We start from the raw sequence: 22,989 nt of genomic DNA, 5'->3' as shown, positions 1-22,989 counted from the left end.
TTAAAAGAGGCAGCATATAGAGGAAACACCTGTATTTATAAACAGAACCTGCATAAAATAATCAGGGCATATTTTAGTAGATGGTTTACCATTTAAATCCTCACTAAGTATTCTAGAACATGCAAACATGCTTTACTGTTCATGGTTATCACCAGTTCAGATGTTTGTAATAATGAGGTGTCACACATTTACTGTTGCCTGTTTACTGTGCCTTCTTATAAGTGAAAAGGAAAGCACATCCTTTCCAATGTTGTATTCCTAAAAACATATTAATATTGGCTTAGGTTATGAACTCAGTCCTTATCACTGCGCTTTCAGTTTTGCCATGTTTCTCTTCTTTTGTACTTTCTGCAGGCACTAATAATACTCCTTTAGCTGCTGTATTGGAAAATACTTTGGAGAATTGTGTGTAAAAAAAGTAAATTTAATTTCTTGCTGTTTTTGTGGACTGCAAGCATCATAGTCCTGGAAAATCCTGGAAGAACCACTGAGTGAATTAAATAAGCGTTAGCAGAAATGATGTTCCCTAATGAGATGCTAGCAGCAGTAATGCTCCCTCATCTTGATTGCAGTAGATAAAATCACTTGAAGTCTTCCTCAAGTGTCTTTCCATCTAAAAAATACAGCTGCTGTTACTTCACAGCTCAAACTCGTTGAAGAGTGTGGTTTCCCATCTGCTTCTTCATGTCTCCGTGTTCATTTACACCGATGAATTGTACTGTGCAACTGGATCACTTGTGTGCTTAGTTTTATTTGGCTGCAAGTCTTCTGTTTTGTGTTGGTTTTGGAAAGAGGAAGAATTAGGGGATGTTGCTGCTATGAAATACTATTCAGTTGTTTTTAAGTTCTCACAGCCTGTTAAGATAGTACTTCTTACTCTCACTTTTCAGGTATCTGTTTGCTTTGCAAATCAAAAGAGACCTGGCAGAGGAGCGACTAACCTGCAGTGACAACACGGCAGCTCTTCTCGTCTCTCATCTCCTGCAATGTTAGTATTGCCTCTGTGGTGACCTGGTGGTGTTGCCATTGCATTAGACAGCATGCAGGAGTTTTTTGCATGCGCTCTGGTAGCCAGAAGCATTTTGCCTTGCAGTGTTTCGTTCCAGTACAAAGTAGTAAATGTGTTTGACCAGTGGGATTATGATCAGGGCTAGCTAGGTTCCCAGTGTTCTGGAGAGCAGCTGGTATTTATGTATAAGATAACTTTGGCTTTGTGAAGATCATGAAAAATCAAAGCACTTGTGTGTTGCCTTCTTGCTCTGGCTCTGCAAACTGGGTCACCAGCACTCCTCAGCTCTCAGCCAGCCTCGGTGCTTCTTTATGTTAGTTTCTAAGTTTGCCCCTGGTTGGAAGGCGATAGAGACTGGGCTGGAGTTTGGGAAATAAAACTAGAAATGTGTGAGAACGAGTTTAACAAGTGGGTTGTCAGCAGCTTCCCTTCTTGGAGGCAGTGGAAATGGAAATTGGAAGCGATTGATTTGGAGCTCTCCATGCTTCTGCTTACTCAGCCAGTAAGCAGCTAAAGAGCTAAAAATGTGGCCTTTAAGTCAAGCGGGTTGGGAGACTGGTTTCACAACCAGACGGGTTCAGCTTAGCCTGTCCTCTCAAGCAGCAGCCAAACCTATGATGTGAGCTGCAGAAACAGGAGTTTGTGCCTCCTTGCTTATGTGAAGCAAAAGCCTTGAAATGGCGCCTCTTCGCATGTGCAATACTCAATAGTTGTTAGGTCTCTGCCTCTAATTAGATTACTGTAACTGTCATAATGTTAGTTACAGTTACCTTACACAGAATGAGCTCTATCTTGTGTGTGCAGCCAGGGAGTTGCACAATTAAAATTTGCTAACAATTTGTCACAACTTTGCGTAAGTTTTGGGAGCAGTTCCAGGGCAGTGTGGAGCTGCTGAGCAAATCTCAGTGTCTGCCCTTACCCGTCCTGCTTTTACTGTACTAGGAAAGTAGAAGAAGTAGAGAAAGAATGATTCTTCTTAAGAGCAAATTATTCTACAGAAGTGCCTTTCAGTTTTTCTCATGTTGTTTTGTATGCTGGCTCGATTTTAAACAGGATATTGCTGTGCTCTGTTGAAGAACATCTGTCTTGGATGAGATGATTAGTTTGTTTAGTCCACTCTCCTTTCTCTGACAGTAGTTAGTAGCAGATGCTGTGGGGAAGACATGAGAAACAGAGCAAGCATATGGTGACACTTCTGTCAGTGCACCCACCCAATAATCTTTGCAGTGGCCGTTCTGAGTCGGATTGATTCCTTCACTCTTCATTTAGTCGCCCTTGAACTTCATTTCCTTGTATTTGTCGAATTATTTTTTCAGTTGGCTTCTATTTTTGGCATTCTTTCACGAAAATGAGCTTCACAGCTTAATTTTTTGGCTTGCATAGGAAAGGAAAAAATGGGTTTTGTAATATTTTTTTCATTCTACTTGTAACTTTATGTACATCTGCTGTAGGTTCTGTGTGCATTATGCTTTTCTCTTCCAAACCAAGGACTTCTGGTCTCGAGTTTTATCAAGTAGAAGCTGTTCTGTACATTTGATTCACACTTCATCTGTAAATCTCAATACTGCAGCATCATCTCTGAAAGGTGTGGATTTGTGCTGCTGTAACCCCCAGGGAATCTGCCTGGGGTAAATGTGAATGTTTTCTGAGGTGAATTTGGGTACAAAGCATAATGTACACATTTCAAACAATCAAAGGACAGTACAGCCCAGATCCTTAGCCCCCCACCCCCAGTTCCTGACCCAGCATTTTCTGTTGTTGTTCCTGTTCCATTGCTTGTTTTTATTCTAACACTTCTTTTTCCTGTAATAGCTGAAATAGGGGATTTTGATGAATCGGAGGATCGAGAACACCTTAAAGCCAACCGATATTTGCCAAACCAGGAAAGGATCCAAGGGAAGATCCTGGAGTTCCACAGGAAGCACGTGTAAGTGAGGGTGATGGCGCCCCACTGATGGGACCTGGGGCTGGGGAGCAGGCAGGCTGGCTCCATGAGGGTGAGTGCACTGTTTGATGGCATGGTGGCAGGTTGTGTTTGCTGCATGCTTTCTGATGAGAAAGATTGAATTTATCAATAATTGCTATTGAGACTTTTTAATTAGGAGCTTTAACACAGCTTAAGGTACGTTTTACCTGTGAATATAGCAGTGCAGCTATTTAAACTCTGAGAAGAAGACAGTTTGTCTGCAGGCAGTCTGCAGGTTTGTGTGTGCTGACTTTCTGTATATAAGGGTGGCTTGAATTTAACACTGATGGCAAAAGGAAAGCACAATGAGAACCGTGTTTAAATGTCTGCACTTCCCCAAATGCACTGGACTGTAGTAGTGCAGCAGGCACTTATAAGAGGACAGGTGACAATAATGGATGTTTTTTGTAATACTAGTTGAATGTATATTAATTCTAGTTGGGTAATTGAGAGAGCGAGAGAAACAGAAGAGGACAAAGTTGTTGAGCAATAATTTTTCTCACATGATATTCCAGTGTGCTTTTAATAATGCAGCAGAGAAGCCTATCGTGAGCTTGTAATGATGGCTTGAAGCAAAATCATTCTCCAGAATTTCAGGTTTGCAAAGTTTGTGTTCAGTGTGTCATCAGATCCATAGGTCTTGCTTTTGCATAAGTAGAAATAAATTACATTGTACTCATTTTAGGGTAAAGAAGAAAGTTGAGAGTTAGAAGGAGAGAAGTAACTGTTGTCAAAACGGATGCAATAAATGCTTCTATGGCTCATGTATTTTTGAAATGGTAAAAAATTGATTAGAGCCCGAGGAGCTGTGCACCACAAATATGAGACTGCTTTGAATACAGAGCCAGGCACTCGTAGCTCTATTAACCTTGAGCTTTTATTTTTTCAGAGGGCTCCTTTTAATAATTCCATGCACTAAGGAACTTCATATTTCTGCCTAGAAGAAGGAAGTCAGAAGAAAGTTAATGGGAAAAGATTCCGTGCTTCATAGGTTTACTTTGTATTAGTTTAATGATAATTGCATCTAACGTAGCTATTTCAACAATATGGTTACAAATCTCATTTAAAGCAATTGTCAGTGCTGCTTGTGTGGAGTGAAGATGTTTAACATCTCCTTGCTCCTTTGGAAAATTTCTCTTACATAGATGTAATTTTGGAAGCGCTGCAACCCTAAAAATAGCTGGGACTTCCTTACACGTCTCTTCTCTCTGTCCTTACCCAGTGAGTTCTGGGCACCCTTTCCCATTTTTAGTAAGAGTGGTGAAGGTCCTGCATTTTCTCAGTGTTTGCACACTTTTCTCCACGTTCCTATTACAAGGAGCAAGTGGAAGCACGGACCCTGTCTCCTTCCTTCCGACGCAGAGTGCTGCTAAACGAGCAAATTATTTCTCTTCTCTCTTACCATACTTTTGCTTCATAGCTTTATTTTTAGGTTTTCTTCTTCTGTTCCCTTCCCTTCACCTCCTAACCCTCCTCCCTATCTTTAACAGACTGCTCTTTCCTTCAGCTGACAGCGCAGCCTCCAAAAGGAGAACCCATTGCTGAGGGGATGGCTCCTCTCCAGCTCACTGCTGCATCATCCATTCTCTTTCTGACCCCGTGCTCTGCAGCCCTCGCTTTGCTGTAACCACGCTCACTGGTGTAGCAGTGTGCTGTCTCTTTTCTGTCCAGCACCAAGCAGGGCACATCAGTCTGCCTTTCTCAGCTGGGTGGCAGCAGGATTCCTTGTGGCGCCGCACGTGAGTTGCTGGGCAGGAGCACACGTGGCCCTCGGGTGTGCTTATCTCGGGTGTCTCTTTGTGTTAGAAGGCTGTGCTGGGGTGGTGTGGAGCTTCATCTGAGCTATTAGAGCTGGTAGAAGACGGGGAAAGCAGAATCTGTGTATCCCTTCTGTATCAGAACAAGAGCAAAGCCATTGACAGTTGTATTCAGAAGGATGAGGAAATTTTTTTCTGTTAAACATGCCTGTTTTCTTCCTTTTACAAATATTTATACTCACGAATATAGAAAAACAGCTTTTATATTTAACTTTGCAAATGCAGGAACGATAAATAAGAGGAGTTGTATTTTTAGAACAGCAGGTTGGTTATTTGCTTCAGTGAGAGCCTGTGTTAACTAGAGCTGTTTGCTTCTGTGGTTGGTTTGTATTTTGAAGCTGCTGTTGTCCAGTTACATCTGAGTGCCCCAAACACTCTGAATGTGATGCTTTCTGCCTTCCTGCAAGTAAGACAAGTGGAATACTTGCTGTGAGGGGCTGTAGATTGGAATTAAACGTTACTGTGGATGCCTGAAGGAGAGCTTTGACTCTGTTTTGCTTGATGGATTTGTTGAACGTGATTTGTGTGCCTTCAAATGAGTGGTGGTTTTTTTGTGTGTTTATATATTTGTGTAAATCAGGAAAGGAACTGAAGATTTGTTGCATTTATATATATTTACTGTTATCCCTCAGGTGCTTTCACAACTTGTTAGGCTGGTTGCCCAGGATTAAAATTATTTTGAAAACAGGATGCTTCATATTATGTTTGTAAACAAGAAAAAAGCTGTATTTTTAGATTGCTGCATAGTCTAACAATTTGTAAAAATACAGCATCTTGACTGCCTGTGCTTTAAAATGCTGCCTTACTGCTTTTAAAAGCTGTGCTCACTGCAGAGCTTTTAGCAGCGCGTGATTTGAAGCCATTGCCCCAATTGCCATGTGAATATTGTAACACTCCACAAATATCTGTGTAAATGAAGGCATGTAAGCAGCCTTTACCTTAATACAAATTGCACTGACAGCAGATTTTGCAGGAAAACACTTGCGAAAGAGAGCCTGTTGTCCATTGACCTGGGGAAGAGTAAGTAGATTTATCTGCTTAATGGATGAACAAAATTAGACCAGATTGTTTTCGGGCTGGTCTGTGCAGCTTAGTCTCCAGCAAACATCTGAGGGTAATTACTCTGAAACTGCATCTCATTTGTAATTGTTTGTTGTGCAGTGTGAGCTGCTTGGCATCGCTCCTGGCTTTCCCTGCTGCAGCCTCTTCCTTCTTTGGTAGGTGTGAGCAGGTTTTGTCTATGAGGACATTCTTAAAAAATTTCCTTATTGTTGCTGAGCTGCACTGGGCTTCTGGTGGTGTCTGGTGGGTCAGAACACAGAATGCTGCTGGTTCTGCATCAGTTACACTGCACTGTTCGTCAGGAATTTGTAATAAAATGCTTTCACATTTTCTGCTCGCTATTTTGTCCTAATTTTTGTTTGCATTCCCCTCCAGCAGCAGTTCCCAACCTCCAGCAACCTTAGCATCCTCTCTAAAGACAAAGCACCGCATTCATTCTTAATGCAGCTCTATTGAGAAGAATTATACCAGGAATTAGTGGGGGTGGAAGTTACACACAGTGCTCTTAGAGTGCAACTCAAGGAGCTGTGGCCAAAATTAATATTTATGATCTGAACTTTTTTTGTATGTGTTTAATAAACAGAAACCATGGTACTTCAACTATTTTGACACGGTCAAGGAATCTGTGGAAGAAATGCTAGTGATGCTTAAAGCTGTGATAAAAATGCTTATTCCAGCATTGCTTGTTTTAGGGAAAGGGAAATCTGCTTTAGCAGTTTGAGCTCCCAGACAGAAGTAACATCTGTGGTGGCAACGCTGCTGGAGGTGCAGTTCCAGTACTCCTCATGCAGCTTGGCTGGCATTCCTTTTTCCATCTGAGATGAGAGTTTTGTTCCCTCTGTGCTTCTCAGTTCTTTACAATTGCTTTACACTTACACAGCCCCATTATACTGACGTTGCAATAAGGCTGGAATTTGCAAAGTCAGGAACTTCATGTAATTCTTGCTTTCTCCAGTTGGGAAAAAAAATAGATATTCCTCATTCTCTTTATGTTAAGTTTAAATGTAGTAGCTGCTCACTGAAGTGCTCTCCATTTGTATTTAAGGGAAATGCACGTAGAATCAAAAGTTGTTTAAGTTAAAACATGGAGATAGGCAGGGGGAGAATGCCCAGAAAGGGAAGGCAGGAGAACTGATGCAGTGCTGTTGGTGCTGGCACTGCATCGCACACCAAAATAGATCCTGTGATAAACAGCTTCTCCTCTGCTTGAGTCAAGTGGGGCACGGTTATGGAAGGAAAGCAGGACCTTGGAAACAGGGCTTCTGACATCTGTGTGTGTGTGCAGAAATCTCAGCTGGCTTCAGTGCTCTTTGGCCCTAAACAGAGCGCTTTTCTCTCCTGTGTCCCATCATACCTGTCCTGGCTGAGTGGCAGGCACTAGGAACTCTTCCAGTGCTGCAGCACTGCCCATGGCTCACGCAGCTCTTGCTTGGAAGCAAGGTGGCACTTATTTCTTGTGGCTTTCAGCAGAGAGGTGCCCGTAGGCTGGCGGTGTCCTGGCAGCTGCCCACGTGTCTGTGCTGCTGATGCTGGAGGAGGATTCAGATTCCCACCGGCTCCTGCCTCAGCAAGCAGGAAAAGGCAGCATTAATCCACTGAACTCTCCCCCTCGTGGTGAAAAACAGGGAGGGAAGAAGGTACAGGCCTTTGCTTCAGGGAAGTGAAGTGTTGGCTGTTCAACTTGGGGAGACACCAACACCACATATGTGAGTGGTGTCTCAGCACTGCTTGCTTGGACCTTGTGCACACTCAAGCAGGAGATGCTCCATTTGGGCACACCCCTCTCATGGTTTCAATGTTATTTCAACAGCACTGATGCTTCAAGAATAATGTTTAAAATCCTTCTTCTGGTTCTTTGGTAAGGAGAAAACCAAAGAGCCAAAGTCAGGGGAAAGCCTCGCTCCCAGTCATGCTGGTGTAATAGCTGGGCAGTCCTGAGACCCGACCTGGAGCTCTGGCAGTGTTTGCTTTGTTTCCATCGTGCTGCTTACAGAAGTCTTTCAGCTCTCCCTTTGTGTTGGGTTAATATTAACGTGTATACTGAGAAGCAGAGTGAAGGACACTGCAGATTAAATGTTGGTTTGTTCAACTGTATTGTTCCTAGGTTGGAAAAGCTGAAGCTGGAGGAGTTAATGTTTGTGTCAGTGCCTCTGTCTCTGGGATGCATTTTAGGCTGGTCGTCTGCTATTGAATGTTTCTCCTGTTACACAGAAGTCTCAGTATGATACTTAACTTGAAGTGAACCTGCCAAACTTAATTAGATAGAAAATTCCTTTTTAGTGCCCGAGTTACAGGTGGAGCATTTTAGCCATGTGAGCAGCATTGTAGAATTCAACTGATCTTAAAAGTTTCTTTTTCTTCCTTATTACAGGGGCCAAACTCCTGCTGAATCAGACTTTCAAGTGCTTGAAATTGCTCGGAAACTGGAGATGTATGGCATCAGGTTTCACCTCGCGTCTGATCGTGAGGGCACAAAAATTAATCTGGCTGTTTCACACATGGGTGTGCTGGTATTCCAGGTAAGGTGGGCAAAGCCTGCCATGTGTGTCTGTCTGTTTTTCCATTAGTTTGTCTTGGGAGTAAGAATTATTTTAATTTCAAACGTGTCTGATGGTAAAAATCTAGCATGTATTTTGTGGTCAGTAGAGTATCATTAAGGCCCACAAATCACTGAGCAGTGCAGTTTGCCCTTGGAGATGGAAGAGCATTAAAATCACAGAACTGACAGTGACACCAAATTAAAGTGTTTGATGTCATCTATTTGGAAGTTGCTTACATACATATTCAAGAACAATGATCAGTCTATTCCACACAGCCCTACAACAGTTCTGTAGTCTTGGTGTTTGTGTTCATTTTCCCCTGCTTTAATGTTATAATGTATTTTTGCTAGGATGGCATTGATCTTCACATACAGAAGTATAGAGAAAATCATTTTTGCATCCCAGTTCTCAGGTTTCCCTTCAGTTTTCTGCTATCTGCTCAGAGACATGCAGACATCATACAACTTGTAGTTGACCTTTGTGTTAATAGATATAATTGTCTAAGGTAATATTGTTACCAGAATGTGAGCAGAATGCTTTGGGTGCACATTCATGTATCTGCATGCCTGCAAAAGAATTGGCTTTATTGTTCTTCTGAAACTTCTGCAAACTTTTTATCATTTTAATTCAGGGTAATACGAAAATCAATACCTTTAACTGGTCCAAGGTCCGTAAGCTAAGCTTCAAGAGGAAAAGATTCCTTATTAAACTCCACCCAGAGGTCTGTGTAAGTTTTGCCACAGTAACTACCTTGTCAGTGTTGAAAAAATTACATTTAACTTGTATGTATATGCTTATATGCACACTTTTATCACGAAAAATTCTTGAGTTTGTAACTTTATAAGACACTGTCAGAGAAATAGGCTTATCTTCACTGTTCAAGTAAAATTCTTTCTCACCCCATGCCTGTCACCATAGATTTCAGCTTCATTTGTCTGACAAAGGCATGGGCATGTGTGAATGTTACAGGAAAGGAAATGAAGAATCTGGTGTTTCAGACTAACTTTTTTTTTACTGTAAAAAAGCTGCATTTCCTATTTCTTTTGGAAATAAATGGATCTGAAGAGTTATCTCAGCTCTCTGATCCACCGCAGTCTGAGATACGAGCTAAGATAACTGAAGCATTGAAATAGTAAATCTTTGTTGTTCAGATAAAGGCACAGCAGGGCGTGCTTTTGGCTGTAGCTCCTTAAGAGAACATTGCAGTACACTGCTAATGCAGAAGCTGATTGCTTTATATGGCAGTTTTACCCAGGAACTTGTTGAATATGTGCTGCTTAAATGAAAACTGTGGTCCCTGGTTCCATCATAAAGTAATCTGATGCATTTCAGGAAGCATTAAATGGCTGAGATTACATTGCTGGAGCTTAGTTTAAGAACTGTGTGATTGTTCTTACTACAGCCTTATCTTTCTAATATGGCCTTATAGCAGAAGGTTTTTTTCATGCTTGCCTGATTTACAACACGTATTTTTGACTGCAAATATCGAATTTATTGTCAGTCTCTTTGTTGTTTCCACACTTAATGACTGGATTGTGTTCAGCATGAAGCTAGATTAGAATGGAAAAGCAAAGTTGGACATAATGCAGTGTTGTGTATGTCAGAAACCTGAAGCAGGGCACACTGACATCACTGTAGTCGTGTGTCTCAAAATGAGACCCTCAGAAATGCAAGGTGGTAGCTGTGCTGTGGCACACACACCATTGTCCAGCCTGTTCTAAGCCACAGGAAGTGGAAAAAGCATCAGAACTTCTACACAAAAAGTGTTTTTAGAATCACTGGCGTTTCACTTAAATATTTTTATTTCTGAATTTTAATAATGCTCACTTTTTGTTAATGTGGAATATATCCAGCATGTTGGTACAGTTTTAGTCAAGTGTGTTTCAAGCATTTTTACATTTTCTATGTAAGAAACAGTTGTAAAGTAATTGAGTGATTTAAACTGCATGCAAAATCATATTCATAGCTTTCATGTATGTGAGAAATGACTCAGCACCTCACTGCCTTTGGAGCCTTTTTGCTGAGATCTGTCCTTTCCTTTTCTCTTCCACTGCCATCTTATGTTCTACTTAGCTCTTGTGTTTTGTTCCCAGGGCCCATACCAAGATACACTGGAGTTTCTTTTGGGAAGTAGGGATGAATGTAAGAACTTCTGGAAGATCTGTGTTGAATACCATACGTTTTTTAGGCTCTTTGATCAGCCAAAGCCAAAGGCTAAAGCAGTCTTCTTCACCAGGGGGTCATCATTCAGATACAGGTATGGAGGAGCATCAAACACTTATTAAAGCTGAATTCCTTACATCTGAGGAGACAAACTCAAAAGGGAAAAACATTCTCAAGTAAACTCCATTTGTAATTCTTATCTACTGCTTTTGGTAACTTTTGTACTTTTGTGGATTCACAGTGGACGAACACAGAAGCAGCTAGTGGATTATATTAAAGACAGTGGGATGAAGAAAACTCCATATGAAAGGTAAACACAAAGGATTTTGTCAGGTGAAATTTGGTTGAGATTTTCACAGCATTCTTACTTCCTAAATTAGAACTGTTTTTAAAAGGCTCTTGGAGGCATTTTCATTGGCTGTCTTTTGGGTTATCAAGGTCTACTTTGCATTTAAAGTAGCTGAACTGATTATTTTTTTTCTAACATGATTTCATGATGATGTAAAGACGCTCATGAAAGTTTCAGTATTGCATTTTGATATCAGTGGACACAGCATACAGCTTGGCCATCCAGAAGTTCAGTGTACTTTGGAGGCGCATCAAAGTTAGTGGGACATTTACGTATGTCACTGTGATCCTCGTTTTGTACAAGGGGTGGTGGTAACCAAGAGCCCTGTTCTCATCCATTCTTCTTGAAGATGGTTTCTTCTAATGCATTGCAAGGTTTTACTTTCACAACCTGGTGACACATGCCTATTGCACACCCGTCTGCTTTGTCCTGCTTATGTAATCACAAGGTGAGATGGTTCAGCTTGCTAACAGTGGCAGAGGCTTGCATGTTGTTTTACCATATGATAACTACTAGAGTCTCAACAGTCCCAAAATAAGGTTGGGAGCAGTGCCACAGGGATAGCAATCTCCTTCTGTGGCAGTGTTGAGCTGCACATGTCTAGTCCTCGTTGCTTTGTTGTCACTACTCTGTAGTATTAAGAGCTACAGTGACTTGATAAAAGGATATTGAAGAAAACTGAGGCATCAAATTCAAGTTAAAATCCAAGAGTGTTGACTTAGTTCCCAGTTTGTGGACATGATTTCAATTATGTTCTTAATTTCAGGACATCACACAGCTATGGGCAGTAGTTAGGTCGTTCCTCTTGTGTAGAAGTCATGGTCTGAATACAAACTAAATCCTGAATACCACTGATGTTTGCTGACATCTGATGTAGGATGTGATGCATGGCGATGTAATTTTAAATAACATTCATTTATTAATGCACTTAGCATTTTGTCTTTGTGTATGCTATTGTACAGACAGGAAATGAAGCATGGAAAATACTCTGCCAAAAATTACCCAATTAGGCTGTGATACAGCACGATTGAATTCAAGATCTGCAAGCCTGAAACTCTGACCTTAAATATTTGTTTCTAAACGTATAAAGAATGTGCATTTTAGTTATTAAATGGTGTCACTTGAACTTGTGTGAAACCTATGAATATGTGAGAAACTCTTCATAGTCCGAAAGTTTGCAGGATTTTAATAGGAATTTCAGAAAGCTTTCTGTAATCTGCTATCCATGAATATTTTCAGTGTCTTGGGGTTACAGGTGAGCACCTTTTCTGTATGACAGCATAACTTGTGTTAGGTTAATGGATGAACCTGGTGATCCAACCTAAACAATTGAATTAGTTGTTCAAAGATGATAATAAAATGCATCTTGAGGCTTTTTATTGTCTCTTAGAATGAAAATAGCTAAACAGGGAAGGGAGAAGGCTGGCTTTTGTCTTGGATACTCACAGGATGCTCTCTCTTCTGCAGGAGGCACAGCAAAGTCAGAGTGTCCACTCACGCTTCAAACACAGACGTGCCAAAGCAGGTTAGTTCAGTGTGACTCCACGTAGTCCACTCTGAAGCTGACAGCCAGCTTTCCAAGATGACTGCCTAGGAATATGGTACAATGAACTGTTTGTCTGGGGTCAGCTTCGCAGTCTGGTCTTTGTTCCTGCTGCATAGTTTATGGGGTTTTTTTCGCAAGGAGTAACAACTTTGATAATTGTAGCTAATGGAGTCTAGGGCAGGTAATTTCCTGTTCAGAGTTCAGGCTGAGAAGATGTGATAGCTCCTAGTGTGTTACTATTTCAGAGGATCAAAATGTGCTGACTTATATCTAACTGCTTTTTGTGGGAGAGGTCATCCTGCTACCCTTTGTGTCTTTATTTTCTTTCCCTCAGAGTGCTGCGTTCCCCGAGGGCTTGAGGACCCCGGGGTCTCCTGCCTCAGCGACTGTCCCCTTCCACTCCGTTCATTCCTCAGCTGCTCCTACCGTCCTGCCCATCTTTGCAGAAAGCAGCCCTTCCTCCTTGGACCCCCGAGCGCCATACACAAGGATTCCAGACAAAAACACCCCAATGCCCGCAGAAGAAACGGGGAGGAAACTGGTGCAGCAGCCTGGATCTCCCATCTTCCAGTCATTCCAAGGTGTTGGGTTTGGTAGTGTTGCAGGAAACTGCAACCCTGCTTGTCCTGTTGTTGAGAGTGGTTGTGCTTTAGATTTAGATGTAGAGAAGAGTAACAAGGAGAATAGGGCTGCTCTTTGTAAAAATGACAATGATGAGGATGACTTTACCACAGGTGTTTTTGTTGCTGAAAAAGAGCATCAGCACTGCAGTAGGGGTGCCCCTCTGTTCACACTGACAAATTCACAGTTACAGGTGTCAGAAGAGTTTATCGATGATGACCCTGCAGAGATATCCTTTTTTGCAGGGGGCTCTGAGGCATTTTCCTATGTGTACAGTGGTTTAGATTTAAAGGGCTCTGATTTTTCCAAGCGTGCGTCAGAGTCTCCAGGCTTAACGAAGGATGCCCTTCAACAAAATGCAGTCTCTCCTGAGTCGAGCCCTGACAGGTACTCAACAGAAGCAGTAGATATGAATATGGAAGACGAGTTTGAATTTGAAGAAGGGAGTGACTTCAATGGCAACGAGAGACCATCCAACACCTCGGAGCTGTTTGAGGTTAAGGCACAAGCAAGCCGAATTCAGAGCCTCCTGAGCCCTTCTGAAACAAGTTCGCTCATCAACAACCGATCTGAGAGCAGCTCCCTCAACAACTTGCCTCTCAATGGTACGTCCTCCCTGCACACCTACAGCTCTGCTAACCACTCAGAGGCGAGCTCCATGGTGAACTTCCCAGCCTACTCAGTGCGCTCCGAGTCCAGCTCAGCCTTTCAGTTCACTGACATCATTGACCAGCTGGAGCAGCTGAGTTACCCTCCTACCACCACGGAAGACTCCAGCAGTACAGATACAGACTCCTGGGACTCTGAAACCGCGGCGCCGCTGGATGTAAACCTTTTCTTTAGTAACCCTTTCGCTCAAGCAACCAGTGAGAACTTGACTTTTGACTTTCAGAATAATTTAAAGAATCTCACTCAAGAAGACTGGACAGAGAAGACTCACGTAAATCATTGATTCTTGATCTTTGTGGTGCAGTTCTCTCACCTGTTCAGGCTTAGAAGCCAGAAAGATGTGTTGAACAAGAAAACTCGAATCCATTGGCTGACTTTTAAATCACGTCCCACAGCTTTTAAATCACATCATTCTTCCTGTCTCTCTTCAGTTCCCTTAAAGCACGCTAACTTCAGTTCTGCATTTTGTACGACACACTGCATCCAGAATGTGTCACAACAGGCTGCAATGTTTGCAGAACACCACTGGTTTCAGAGAAGTTAAGAACCATCACTTTGCAAATTACAGTATATCTGAAGGATTTTTTTGGCTGTGAACATGTCTTTCAGAGTGATACAATATGCTGTCCCTGATTACAAGTCATTTTTGCAGGTGAGAGATTCTTGGTGTTTTGTGTTTGGGTTTTTTTCCCCACAATCAAAAAAAAAAAGAAAGAGACAATCTTCAAGTCAGCTATGAAGGATGACTTTTAAGACACAAAACTATGCAACGTGATCAAGTGAATATAGGAGCCAGGAAAGCTTCTTTGTGAAGACAATCATATTTTCTGACCCTAAAGTGCCTTCAGCAGTCCAGCAAAAAACAAGAACCCTTCTGTTTTGCAGTAGTTCAAAGATGCATACATAGACTATGAAAGCACTTAGTTTGCATTGCATTTTTGTCTCAGCTTTTCTTTACTGTGCTACATTGAAGTACTTACAAATCAGCTCATGAGAATCTACTTGATTTAGGGGAGAAAGGTGGAGGTAAATCTGGTGAAAGCTTTAGTTTTTCTTTACAATATGGCCTTTCTTATTAAAGGAGAAGGAGATAGGATGGTACGAGTACAAACAGTGCCTCAAACTAAGCAGCTTACAATGATAAGCTGATTTAATACTCAGTATCATTCATACTGATTTTCTTAGCTTTGGTCTTGATATATTGTTAAAAGACCTCCATTCCTTAGTCCAGCATTAAAAAAATGCCATTGTTTCACAAAATTCTGTTAACTGAAAGTTCAGGGGAATTCCTCTCCATAGTAAAACGTGAGGAAGTGAAACATCCTTTTATCATCTGTTCCTTTTAGTTCAGTATTTATTGAGGTAGGATTATTTTCCATGGCACTTACAAGTATTGTGGGAGTTGGGTTTGAATGGAATTGCTGTTGTTTCATTAGAATCTGGTTGCCTTTGCCAGTGGCACAGGAAAGCAAAGCACATTTAGCACACAGTACTGGCTTGGACTTAGAGGAATGTACAGTTGTGTAATTGGTCTTTTTTTTTAAGTTTAGTTTTGTTTTTCTACTGAATGTGTATTCTAGCTCTTTGTTTGACTTGATTCATACCTGTGGAGATAATCTCATGGATGTGACATTTGTAAATAGGCATTTGGAAGAGCTCTTCAGCTGTGTCCCAGGTGGTGCCTTTACGTGTGTTTCAGGCTGTTTGGTTTCCTTCCCACAATGACATCATGTAACTTGAAAAAGAAATTAGAAAGAAGACTTCTATCTACTGACTTTCTTACAGGTAGTAGAGTCAGGGACAAACATCAGTGTAAGATTTAAAAAGTGGCCTTTAATTTCCTCTCATCTTTAAGTAAAAAAATCAAGATGGGGCTATTTGCATGTGACCACGTCTGCCTCTGCTTTATGTTCCGTGCCTAAACCACAAGCATTCTCTCTAAATATGTTACAATTGCTCAATATGGGAATAAATCCCATTACATTCCCTCGCATTTCAAAAGCTCTTAAGATCTTCAGAAGAGAAAAGCTTGCTGGTGTGTTTTCAACAGACGTACTGGGTCAAGAGAGAAGGCTTGCCAAGAACATTTTCTTGCAGAGCACTTGGTTCTAAAAGGTGTCTTTAGTGCTTCTCCTTATACTTTACTTCTCCTTATACTTTGCAACTATGCAGATCTTCTGTTGGCAGTTGGCAATTTTAAATCTCAGGGATATGTATTTTTTTAAGTAGTAGTAAAAGCCTTAATGTGGTGCCTGTTTTGTTCCCAAATGAGCTAGAGATCTGAGTCCTTTGGCTTAGAGCAAGGTGTGTGGAACCACAGGAGAGGATGGGCTGGCGTGTGGAGTGTGGGAAAGAGTGCCTTGACCCAGGAACAGAACTGATCAGAACAAGGCTTTAGTTATCGCCAAGAATGCTGACCTTTCCCATCTTCTGGCTCTGCTTTATATCTGAACTGGGGATGCTCACACAGAGACAGCACTGGTGAGCACCTAAAAACCAGTATCCTTTGCTAGGATTGCATGCTGTGGTGTACTTGCAAACAGTCTGCTGCTTCCTCGTTGCCAGATATGGAATGTGGAAGAGTGAGCAAGGGTTACATGCTCCTTAGATACAATTAGAATCCTTCAGAGGAGGTCCAAAGCCTGCTACTAGCTGATAGACTGCTGGAATGCTGTTTCTGTAGGAGTTGCTGTCTGTGCTTCCAGCACCTGCTGGTTATGCCCTTGCTGTTGGTAACTGACAGCATATGGCTGTTGTGGATTGCTTTTCCTGCCCTTTTCTGATCTTTAAAGCTGTGTGGTTTCTGAAGCTGTAGTTCTGGGATTGGCTGTTTTGCTTTATTTGTGATTTTCCATACTGGCACAAAAGAGGAGAACGTTTAATTTGCAAGTAGAATTCTTACTATAGCAGGAAAGCCTTGAGAAAAGCTTCTCCTTGGTTTCCTCTAGGGGGATGATTTCGGATTTCCTTTGCAATGGAGAGCGAGTCAAAACCAGCCTGCCTCTGAGTGCTTTGCATCAATTGCCAGTTACTCTGGTGTGCTGGAGTCACACCAGACATCCTCTTCTCCTCCAGCAGTCTCCTGATACAGCAGGGGAGGGTGAAAGAAGGGCTTATCTCTGTGCTTTGTTTTTGAATAGTGTTGAGAGAGTGGGTGAACTTCAGTGCATTATGTCCTGAATAGCAGCTCGACTGTCAAGCTGTTGCTGTTAGTCCTTGCAGTTTGTTCCGTTGGCTTTTCACAATGCTGGCTCACCTTGAGGAGAAGGAGTTGGGTGAGCTGAGGTAGGGGCAGGCAAAAGCCTGGCTGCAAAGCTTCACTTGTTTGTGGCTGGTGAATGTGCATTTTCTCTCCCCGTGCTGCGCACTTTTGGAGATGTGTTCCTTCTTGTTTGCTTTCTGCCCCCATCTGTGGAAGGCTAGGATGGATGTATTGCTGTCTGAGGGACGTGGGTTTCTTGTCAACATGCAGCTTTTATTGCTGTGGTTTTTTCAGCAGCAAGAACCACTGGGGCTTTCAGGTTTCTTCTGTTGCAGGCTGCCTGTGCAAATACAATCCCATTTTACCAAACACACGCAGCTGCAGAAGGTATGTCCAGATCAGTGGTGTTCCCAGATGAGTTAGGCTGATAGCTGCAGCTCTTTGGTGGTACTCAACGTTCGCCTTGCAGTGTGAATGGAAGCCATAACGGAGTGAATGTCTTCAGTGGGTAAGGTACTCTGCACCTGGATTGCCACATGTGCCTATTTACAATCGTTTACACTTCAGTGCAGTTCTTAATGTCAAGCACTACAGGAGAACACTTGCATCTTTGTGTACGTAGTTAGTGGAGCTATTAATTTGCACAGAACTCTGGTCACAGGATATTCTTTGACCAATCAGCAACCCAGTTAAACTTCTTAAGCCTTACCAGCCTGTATTATTGCTTGTGCCTGTTCTTGGTAAGTTTAACATATGCACTCATTATTCGAGTATTACATGCTGTGTATTTCCCAAGAGTTATTGTATTTTATCTTAGGATGGAGCAGGGCAACATATTGATTTGCTCTCAACTTTCACTTTAGTTTCCAGCGAGTTTCTGCATTGCTGGATAATAGCAACTTCTGATCTCCATCTTCCTGTGAATGTTTGTATTGTGGTCATAGGTGGTTTTCTTTTCTATAAGGGTGGTTTTCCTTTTATTGGTTGGTGGTTTCTCTCTGTGGTGGTGGTAGTTTCTGTTTAGTTGCAAATCTTAATGAGGGTAAGAGTTTGTGGAGGTGCCAATAAATGTCATTTCTCTGTCCAGTTTGGTGCAAACCTGTTGGTAAGTCATTCCCATTATTGTCATTTTGCAAGAAATCCAAAGCCATACTTCCCAGGTATCGACTGAGTGAATGCAAATGCATTGCAGTTCTCATTGTAGTTTGTTAGCTGTCACTGCCTGTAGTTTTTGGTAGATCCTACAATGAACCTGTCACAAATGCTGTGTGTGGGCATTCATACACACCCTGTGCCAACATGGGGAGACCTCACAGTCCCAAAGACGTATCATAACATCCACTCTGTTCTCTGCTGGAGGGCTGTTACAGGCTTAGTCCACAGAGCATGCTGTAGCTTTGGGGCACGGTTCCTCAAACCTGCTTTGTGGGAAGGTGCTGCTGCCTATTTTTCAAATCACAGCATCCTCCTGCCAACGTGCAGGTTGGCAGCACAAGAGTGTGCTTTGTGACAGTTAGCAGCTTGGGAAGAAACCTGAAATGCCTGCTTCTCAATATGCACAGGGATACACGTGCCTTGATCAGAGTGACTCCCCAGTGAAATAGGTGCTACTCTTTTCAGGAAAGGATTGCATTAAGGAAACAAAGAAGGCTGGAATTTCTTGATTGATCTCTCAAACTTCTATCTTTTATACCATAAATGTTTTATTGAATTACGTGTTGGGACTTTTTAATACCTTTGTGTCTGTTGAGATTGCTGGTTATGAACCTACAGATTTGTACTAATTCATAATTCTAATTGTTTATGCAATAAAATAAGGAAAACTTTGATATAAATGACATCATGGGCTTTTTAACTTTATTTTTCGTTACCCCTGTGTTTGAAATAGAATAAATGTTTGTTCTCCTAGCCAAGGCACCTTAGAGTTTCATTACAGTTTCATGACCAGGTTTCCCAAGGCAGTTTCCCTCTTACATACCTTGGTTGAAAGTAGAGCGCAACCAAATATTGGTGTGTGTTTTTCAGATTGCTGTCTTCTGTAGACGTTTTGTTTGGGATAGAAGTGGGAGGAGGGCAGCAGCCATTTGTCCTGAGCTCCCTTTGAAGGGAGTCACCCCATAGGGACGTGGTGGGGCAGCCCTTCTGATAAGGAATCCTACTGCTAACATTTGAGCCGTGCGTAGCTGTTAGGACATCCCATCATGGTCTGCTTTAGGAGGATACTCCTTGTTGTCTGTCTTTGAAGTGTTTTAAGCATTCAAGTGTAAGAGTCAGTGTTTGTGCTTTATTTTTGTCAAACTTTGCATTCGAATACAGCTTTATTTGCCAAAATTTCCCTATGAGAAGTGTGACAGGTTAGAGAGGAGCCCTGCAGTAATTCTGTGAGCGAGAGAAATGAGAAGTGGGTAGCTTCTCCCACGTGGAAAATTGTAGGCTATTATAAATGGATTTTGGATATAGATGCTATTTTGCTCATTTAAATAGGTGTAATTAAAATATAAATGAACCCAAAGCTAGAACAAACATAAACAAGAAGTAACCCAGATGCATGTTATCTTTAATAATGTCAGTGAGAGGGATGCAATTCATGTACTTTTGAAGAAAACACGAGGTAAGGTGATGGTTACAGCAGCTGGCTTCAAGACTGCTTCGCTTTGTGCTTTTTTTTTAACAGCCTTGAATTAAGGCAGTAATGAGCTTTCCATGGCTGCTTTTGTGTGATGCTCTCAACTTCTCTTGTTTTCAAAGCTGAGTTTGAATCTTCACCTCTGTACGCACTGGAGGTCGCTAAAACTGGAGTGGATCAGTGTTGTAAGTGATAGCCTTGTGTGTTAGGTGGAGGCTTCCACTTCTGCAAGTGGATGAAAGAAGGCATAGGCAGTAACTGAGCCAAGGGCAGTGTTACACAGTGGCTGGGAAAGGTGAGGCTGGCAGATGTGCATGGCTGCCTTCATCAAAACCGCAATGTTTTGGAATGCTTTACTGTTGTGATTTTTTTTTTCTTTCCACTTGTACCCATGCTGGTTTTTTTAAATATGAAACCCTGTTTTTATTTGCCTACGGATATGGATTTTTACCTACACACTGCCCTCTGCCCCTGTGCCTGGAGTTGTAGCCACAGCTTGAGGCTTCTCCATGGGGCAAGCATGCCTCTTTTTCAGGCTTTGCTCAGGGACCGGGCTCCTGTGTTCAGATAGCAAGTGTTTACATGGGTTTCCTGGCTGGCTGCTGCCAGAGGGGAACGTGAAACCCAGAGCAGTGCAACAGGCAAAGCTTCCATGGTCAGCCCTGGCCCTGCTGTGCTGTCTGAGCAGCACTTGGGCTCAGGGACGTGCGGCCGCTGCAGGGAAGAATTTAAAGCGGCTCCTCGCCCCTGCCGTGCTGCTGCCTTGTTGGCTGTGGAGCTGTCGTTTCACCATCCCAGCTGTGCAAAAGCAGCCTTCTGATCCTCCCCGTGGAGGTGAAACAAACACCAGCTGGTTGTTTTCCTGCCTTGCTGCTAGAAGCAGCTGGAGTGAAGGAACGCAGGCAGACAGAGGCGCTGCGCGTGCCTTGGCGTGCCTAGAGTGTTAACAGTTAACTGCAGCCTCCATCAGCTGAATCTCTTCCAGGTGACCGAGCGCAGCACTGTTTAGCTTCCTGCATTTGTCAATGTGAAATTACGCACTTCGCTTCCTCCTCACTGTCCTGCCGCAACTGCGCGCTGTGCTGCTGCTGCTCCCCGGCGCAGCCCGCCTGCTGCCCTGCCGATGGAGAGACCCGCAGCTCCCCAGGGTGTGCGAAAGCATGCAGGGTGCACACATGGCCTGCTTGGGTTTTTTTGGTGTTATTTTTTTAGTAATAAAAGACTTTTTTTAGATGGGTTTTTTAAGTAGCCTGACAGCAGGAAAAGGGCGACGCGGCTTAAGGCAGAGCTCAGGGGCAGAGGTGGTGCTGTGTTGAATCTGGGGTGGGAACGGTGGTAGGGAAGGGACCCCACGAGATGTCAGCTTGCTGTCTGTAGGCAGGTTTGGGGCTCCCCAAAAGGCAGGGATTTGTTGTTTCGGGAGGAGTTGTGTGAGCTGCAGGAAGTCACAGAGGTGCCTGGGGAGGTGCAGAGCACTTTGGCCATGCGCTGAGCCCAGAGCTGGGTGCTGGGGTGGATTGGCTTTGCTGTTGGTTTTGTGCTTGCCTTTGATCAGGTGTCCTAGTCCTTCGCTTTCTGCTTGGAATGCAAAGCAAATCGTGCTGGGGAGTGCTGCTAGCGTGGCTGTTTATCACAGGGAAGATCAGAAAGAAAAATGCCTGTTTTAGGAAGATCACAGTGTGAATAATCAGAGCGTCTCTTAATTTGGTCATACAAAATAGCTTTTGAACAGCAGTACTCACTGCAGGTCCCATGGGGTGTCTGCATGCTGCATCTCAGGGGTCTGCAGAAGGGGGGAGAGCTGCTGGTGGGCTTTAAATGCACTGCAGTTGTGCCTTTATGTATTTGGAAGTCTTTAAAGAGTCCACAAACAGATTAAAAAACCAAGCAGTCTGGAGCAAAGCAATTCACACTGCTCCTCTTTTAGAAGGGCTTTACTGTACAACAGGGTTGTAACCACCCACTGAAACCTTGGTCTTATGCTGTGCTGCAGAGGTGCTTTCCTGAGAGCAGGACGTTGCTCTGCTGGTGTACGAAGCAGGAGGGTCAGCAAGAAATCTATTGCACAGTCCCTGTTTGTATGGAACTGCTTCCTTTCCCATCAGTTCTGGAGATTCCCTGAATTCTGCATGTATTTCAGCTAGCTTTGTCTTCTGGATTCTTTTTGTGGAGCCGAAAGTAGTGCAGTGGTTTGCTCTGACTTTCCCTCGTGGTGAGAAGTAACCCTTATTTCAGGAAAGGATGAACTGAAAGATAAGTTCTTGCTACTTACAGTATAGACCTGTATTGTGAGCTGTTTGCTCAACAACATCCAGGGGGATTTGGGCACTTTTCCCTGGACTGTAAGCAATGTATCTGTACCCTTAGATGCTGTTCTGAGGGTGTCTGTCTGTACTGCACTGTCACACAACAGTTGATGTGCAAAGAAAACTCTTCACTTTGAGAAACACACTGAAGTGTTTGGATGCATGTTGCTTTGTTTTTTAATATGAGATAGTAATTATGATTTACAGTAACAGTGGGTAGTTGTCTTAGCTGCAGTATATTGAAAGCATTTTTTCTCTTTGTTTCCATTCCATCTTCTGGTTCTCTTCCCCTCCAGGCCTCCCAGTGGACCATTCTCAGCTCTCCTCCCTCGTGCTGAAGAGTCCCCTGGGTTTGAACCCAGCATTCCCTGTGAACCTGAATGCAGCTGGCCAGGGTTCATCTCCTCTCCTGAGCCCTGTCCTCAGTGATGCTGGCGGTGCCAGGATAGAAGAGGATGATGAGATGAAACGTAAGGTGAGCCCATGGCACTGCAGGGAATGTACTTAATGAACTCACTGCAGAAAATGTGCTTAATGAACATGCTGCAGAGAGCCCCAGAGCAGCAGGGAGCTCTTCTCACCACCTCTCCTTTGTACCTTGGGATGGAAACAAGAGGTGCTGCATCCCACGGGAGTTATTCTGGGGGTTTTCTGCTGGTGTATTTGATATAAAGCAGCAATGGTTTGCTTGGCACCGTTTGGACTGGAACTTTGTTACTTTAGAACGTAGAAAATGCTCATCCTTGAGCTGAAACTTGAAAGGATGCTTGAAAACAAGTTCAGCATTCAAAATGATCCTCACCAGGGAGATGTATTGAAAGGCTGGTAGGAGGGATGGCTTTGGTTCTAGAAACTGATTACTTTTGTCTGATTCAGTAATGAAAAACTATGGCACGTGCTGAGGTTAAACCTGGCACTGTCTTTGCTGACTGCTCTCACAGTTAACCTGTGTCAGCTTACTGGATTGTGTAAGCTGTCTGTGTGAAGTGCTGCTGCATCACAAAAATGCGTTCTAAGGAGCTCAGAGCTTGTCTTGCTTGCAGAGTATGAGTGATCAGATAGGTCTGTTGTCTCCTTGGTGCCTTAGGAAGAACCCAGGCCTTCCATTACAGC

General features: G+C 42.9%; 1 protein-coding gene across 6 annotated transcripts in view; it reads left to right on the top strand.

Annotated features, from left to right (window-relative positions):
- The window catches only part of FARP2 (FERM, ARH/RhoGEF and pleckstrin domain protein 2), a 58,522-nt gene that overhangs the window by 21,326 nt on the left and 14,207 nt on the right, over positions 1 to 22,989 (top strand). For 5 of the 6 annotated variants that reach the window (XR_007378906.1, XM_048955234.1, XM_048955233.1 and 2 more), the window contains exons 6-14: positions 891 to 988; positions 2,822 to 2,936; positions 8,226 to 8,373; positions 9,026 to 9,121; positions 10,488 to 10,651; positions 10,799 to 10,867; positions 12,374 to 12,431; positions 12,787 to 13,033; positions 22,173 to 22,351. Coding sequence is in view for 5 of the 6 variants with exons in the window: in XM_048955234.1 (XP_048811191.1) it covers positions 891 to 988; positions 2,822 to 2,936; positions 8,226 to 8,373; positions 9,026 to 9,121; positions 10,488 to 10,651; positions 10,799 to 10,867; positions 12,374 to 12,431; positions 12,787 to 13,033; positions 22,173 to 22,351 (1,174 nt within the window). In the remaining variant the exon portion in view is untranslated. The remainder of the gene's footprint in view (positions 1 to 890; positions 989 to 2,821; positions 2,937 to 8,225; positions 8,374 to 9,025; positions 9,122 to 10,487; positions 10,652 to 10,798; positions 10,868 to 12,373; positions 12,432 to 12,786; positions 13,034 to 22,172; positions 22,352 to 22,989) is intronic. The other variant, XM_048955235.1, reaches the window with a different exon arrangement.

The sequence above is a fragment of the Lagopus muta genome, chromosome 9 (genome assembly GCF_023343835.1).
Source record: "Lagopus muta isolate bLagMut1 chromosome 9, bLagMut1 primary, whole genome shotgun sequence".
NCBI lineage: Eukaryota > Metazoa > Chordata > Aves > Galliformes > Phasianidae > Lagopus > Lagopus muta.
The sequence above is the reverse complement of the archived record's forward strand: the minus strand, read 5'-3'. Positions and strand labels throughout refer to the sequence as shown.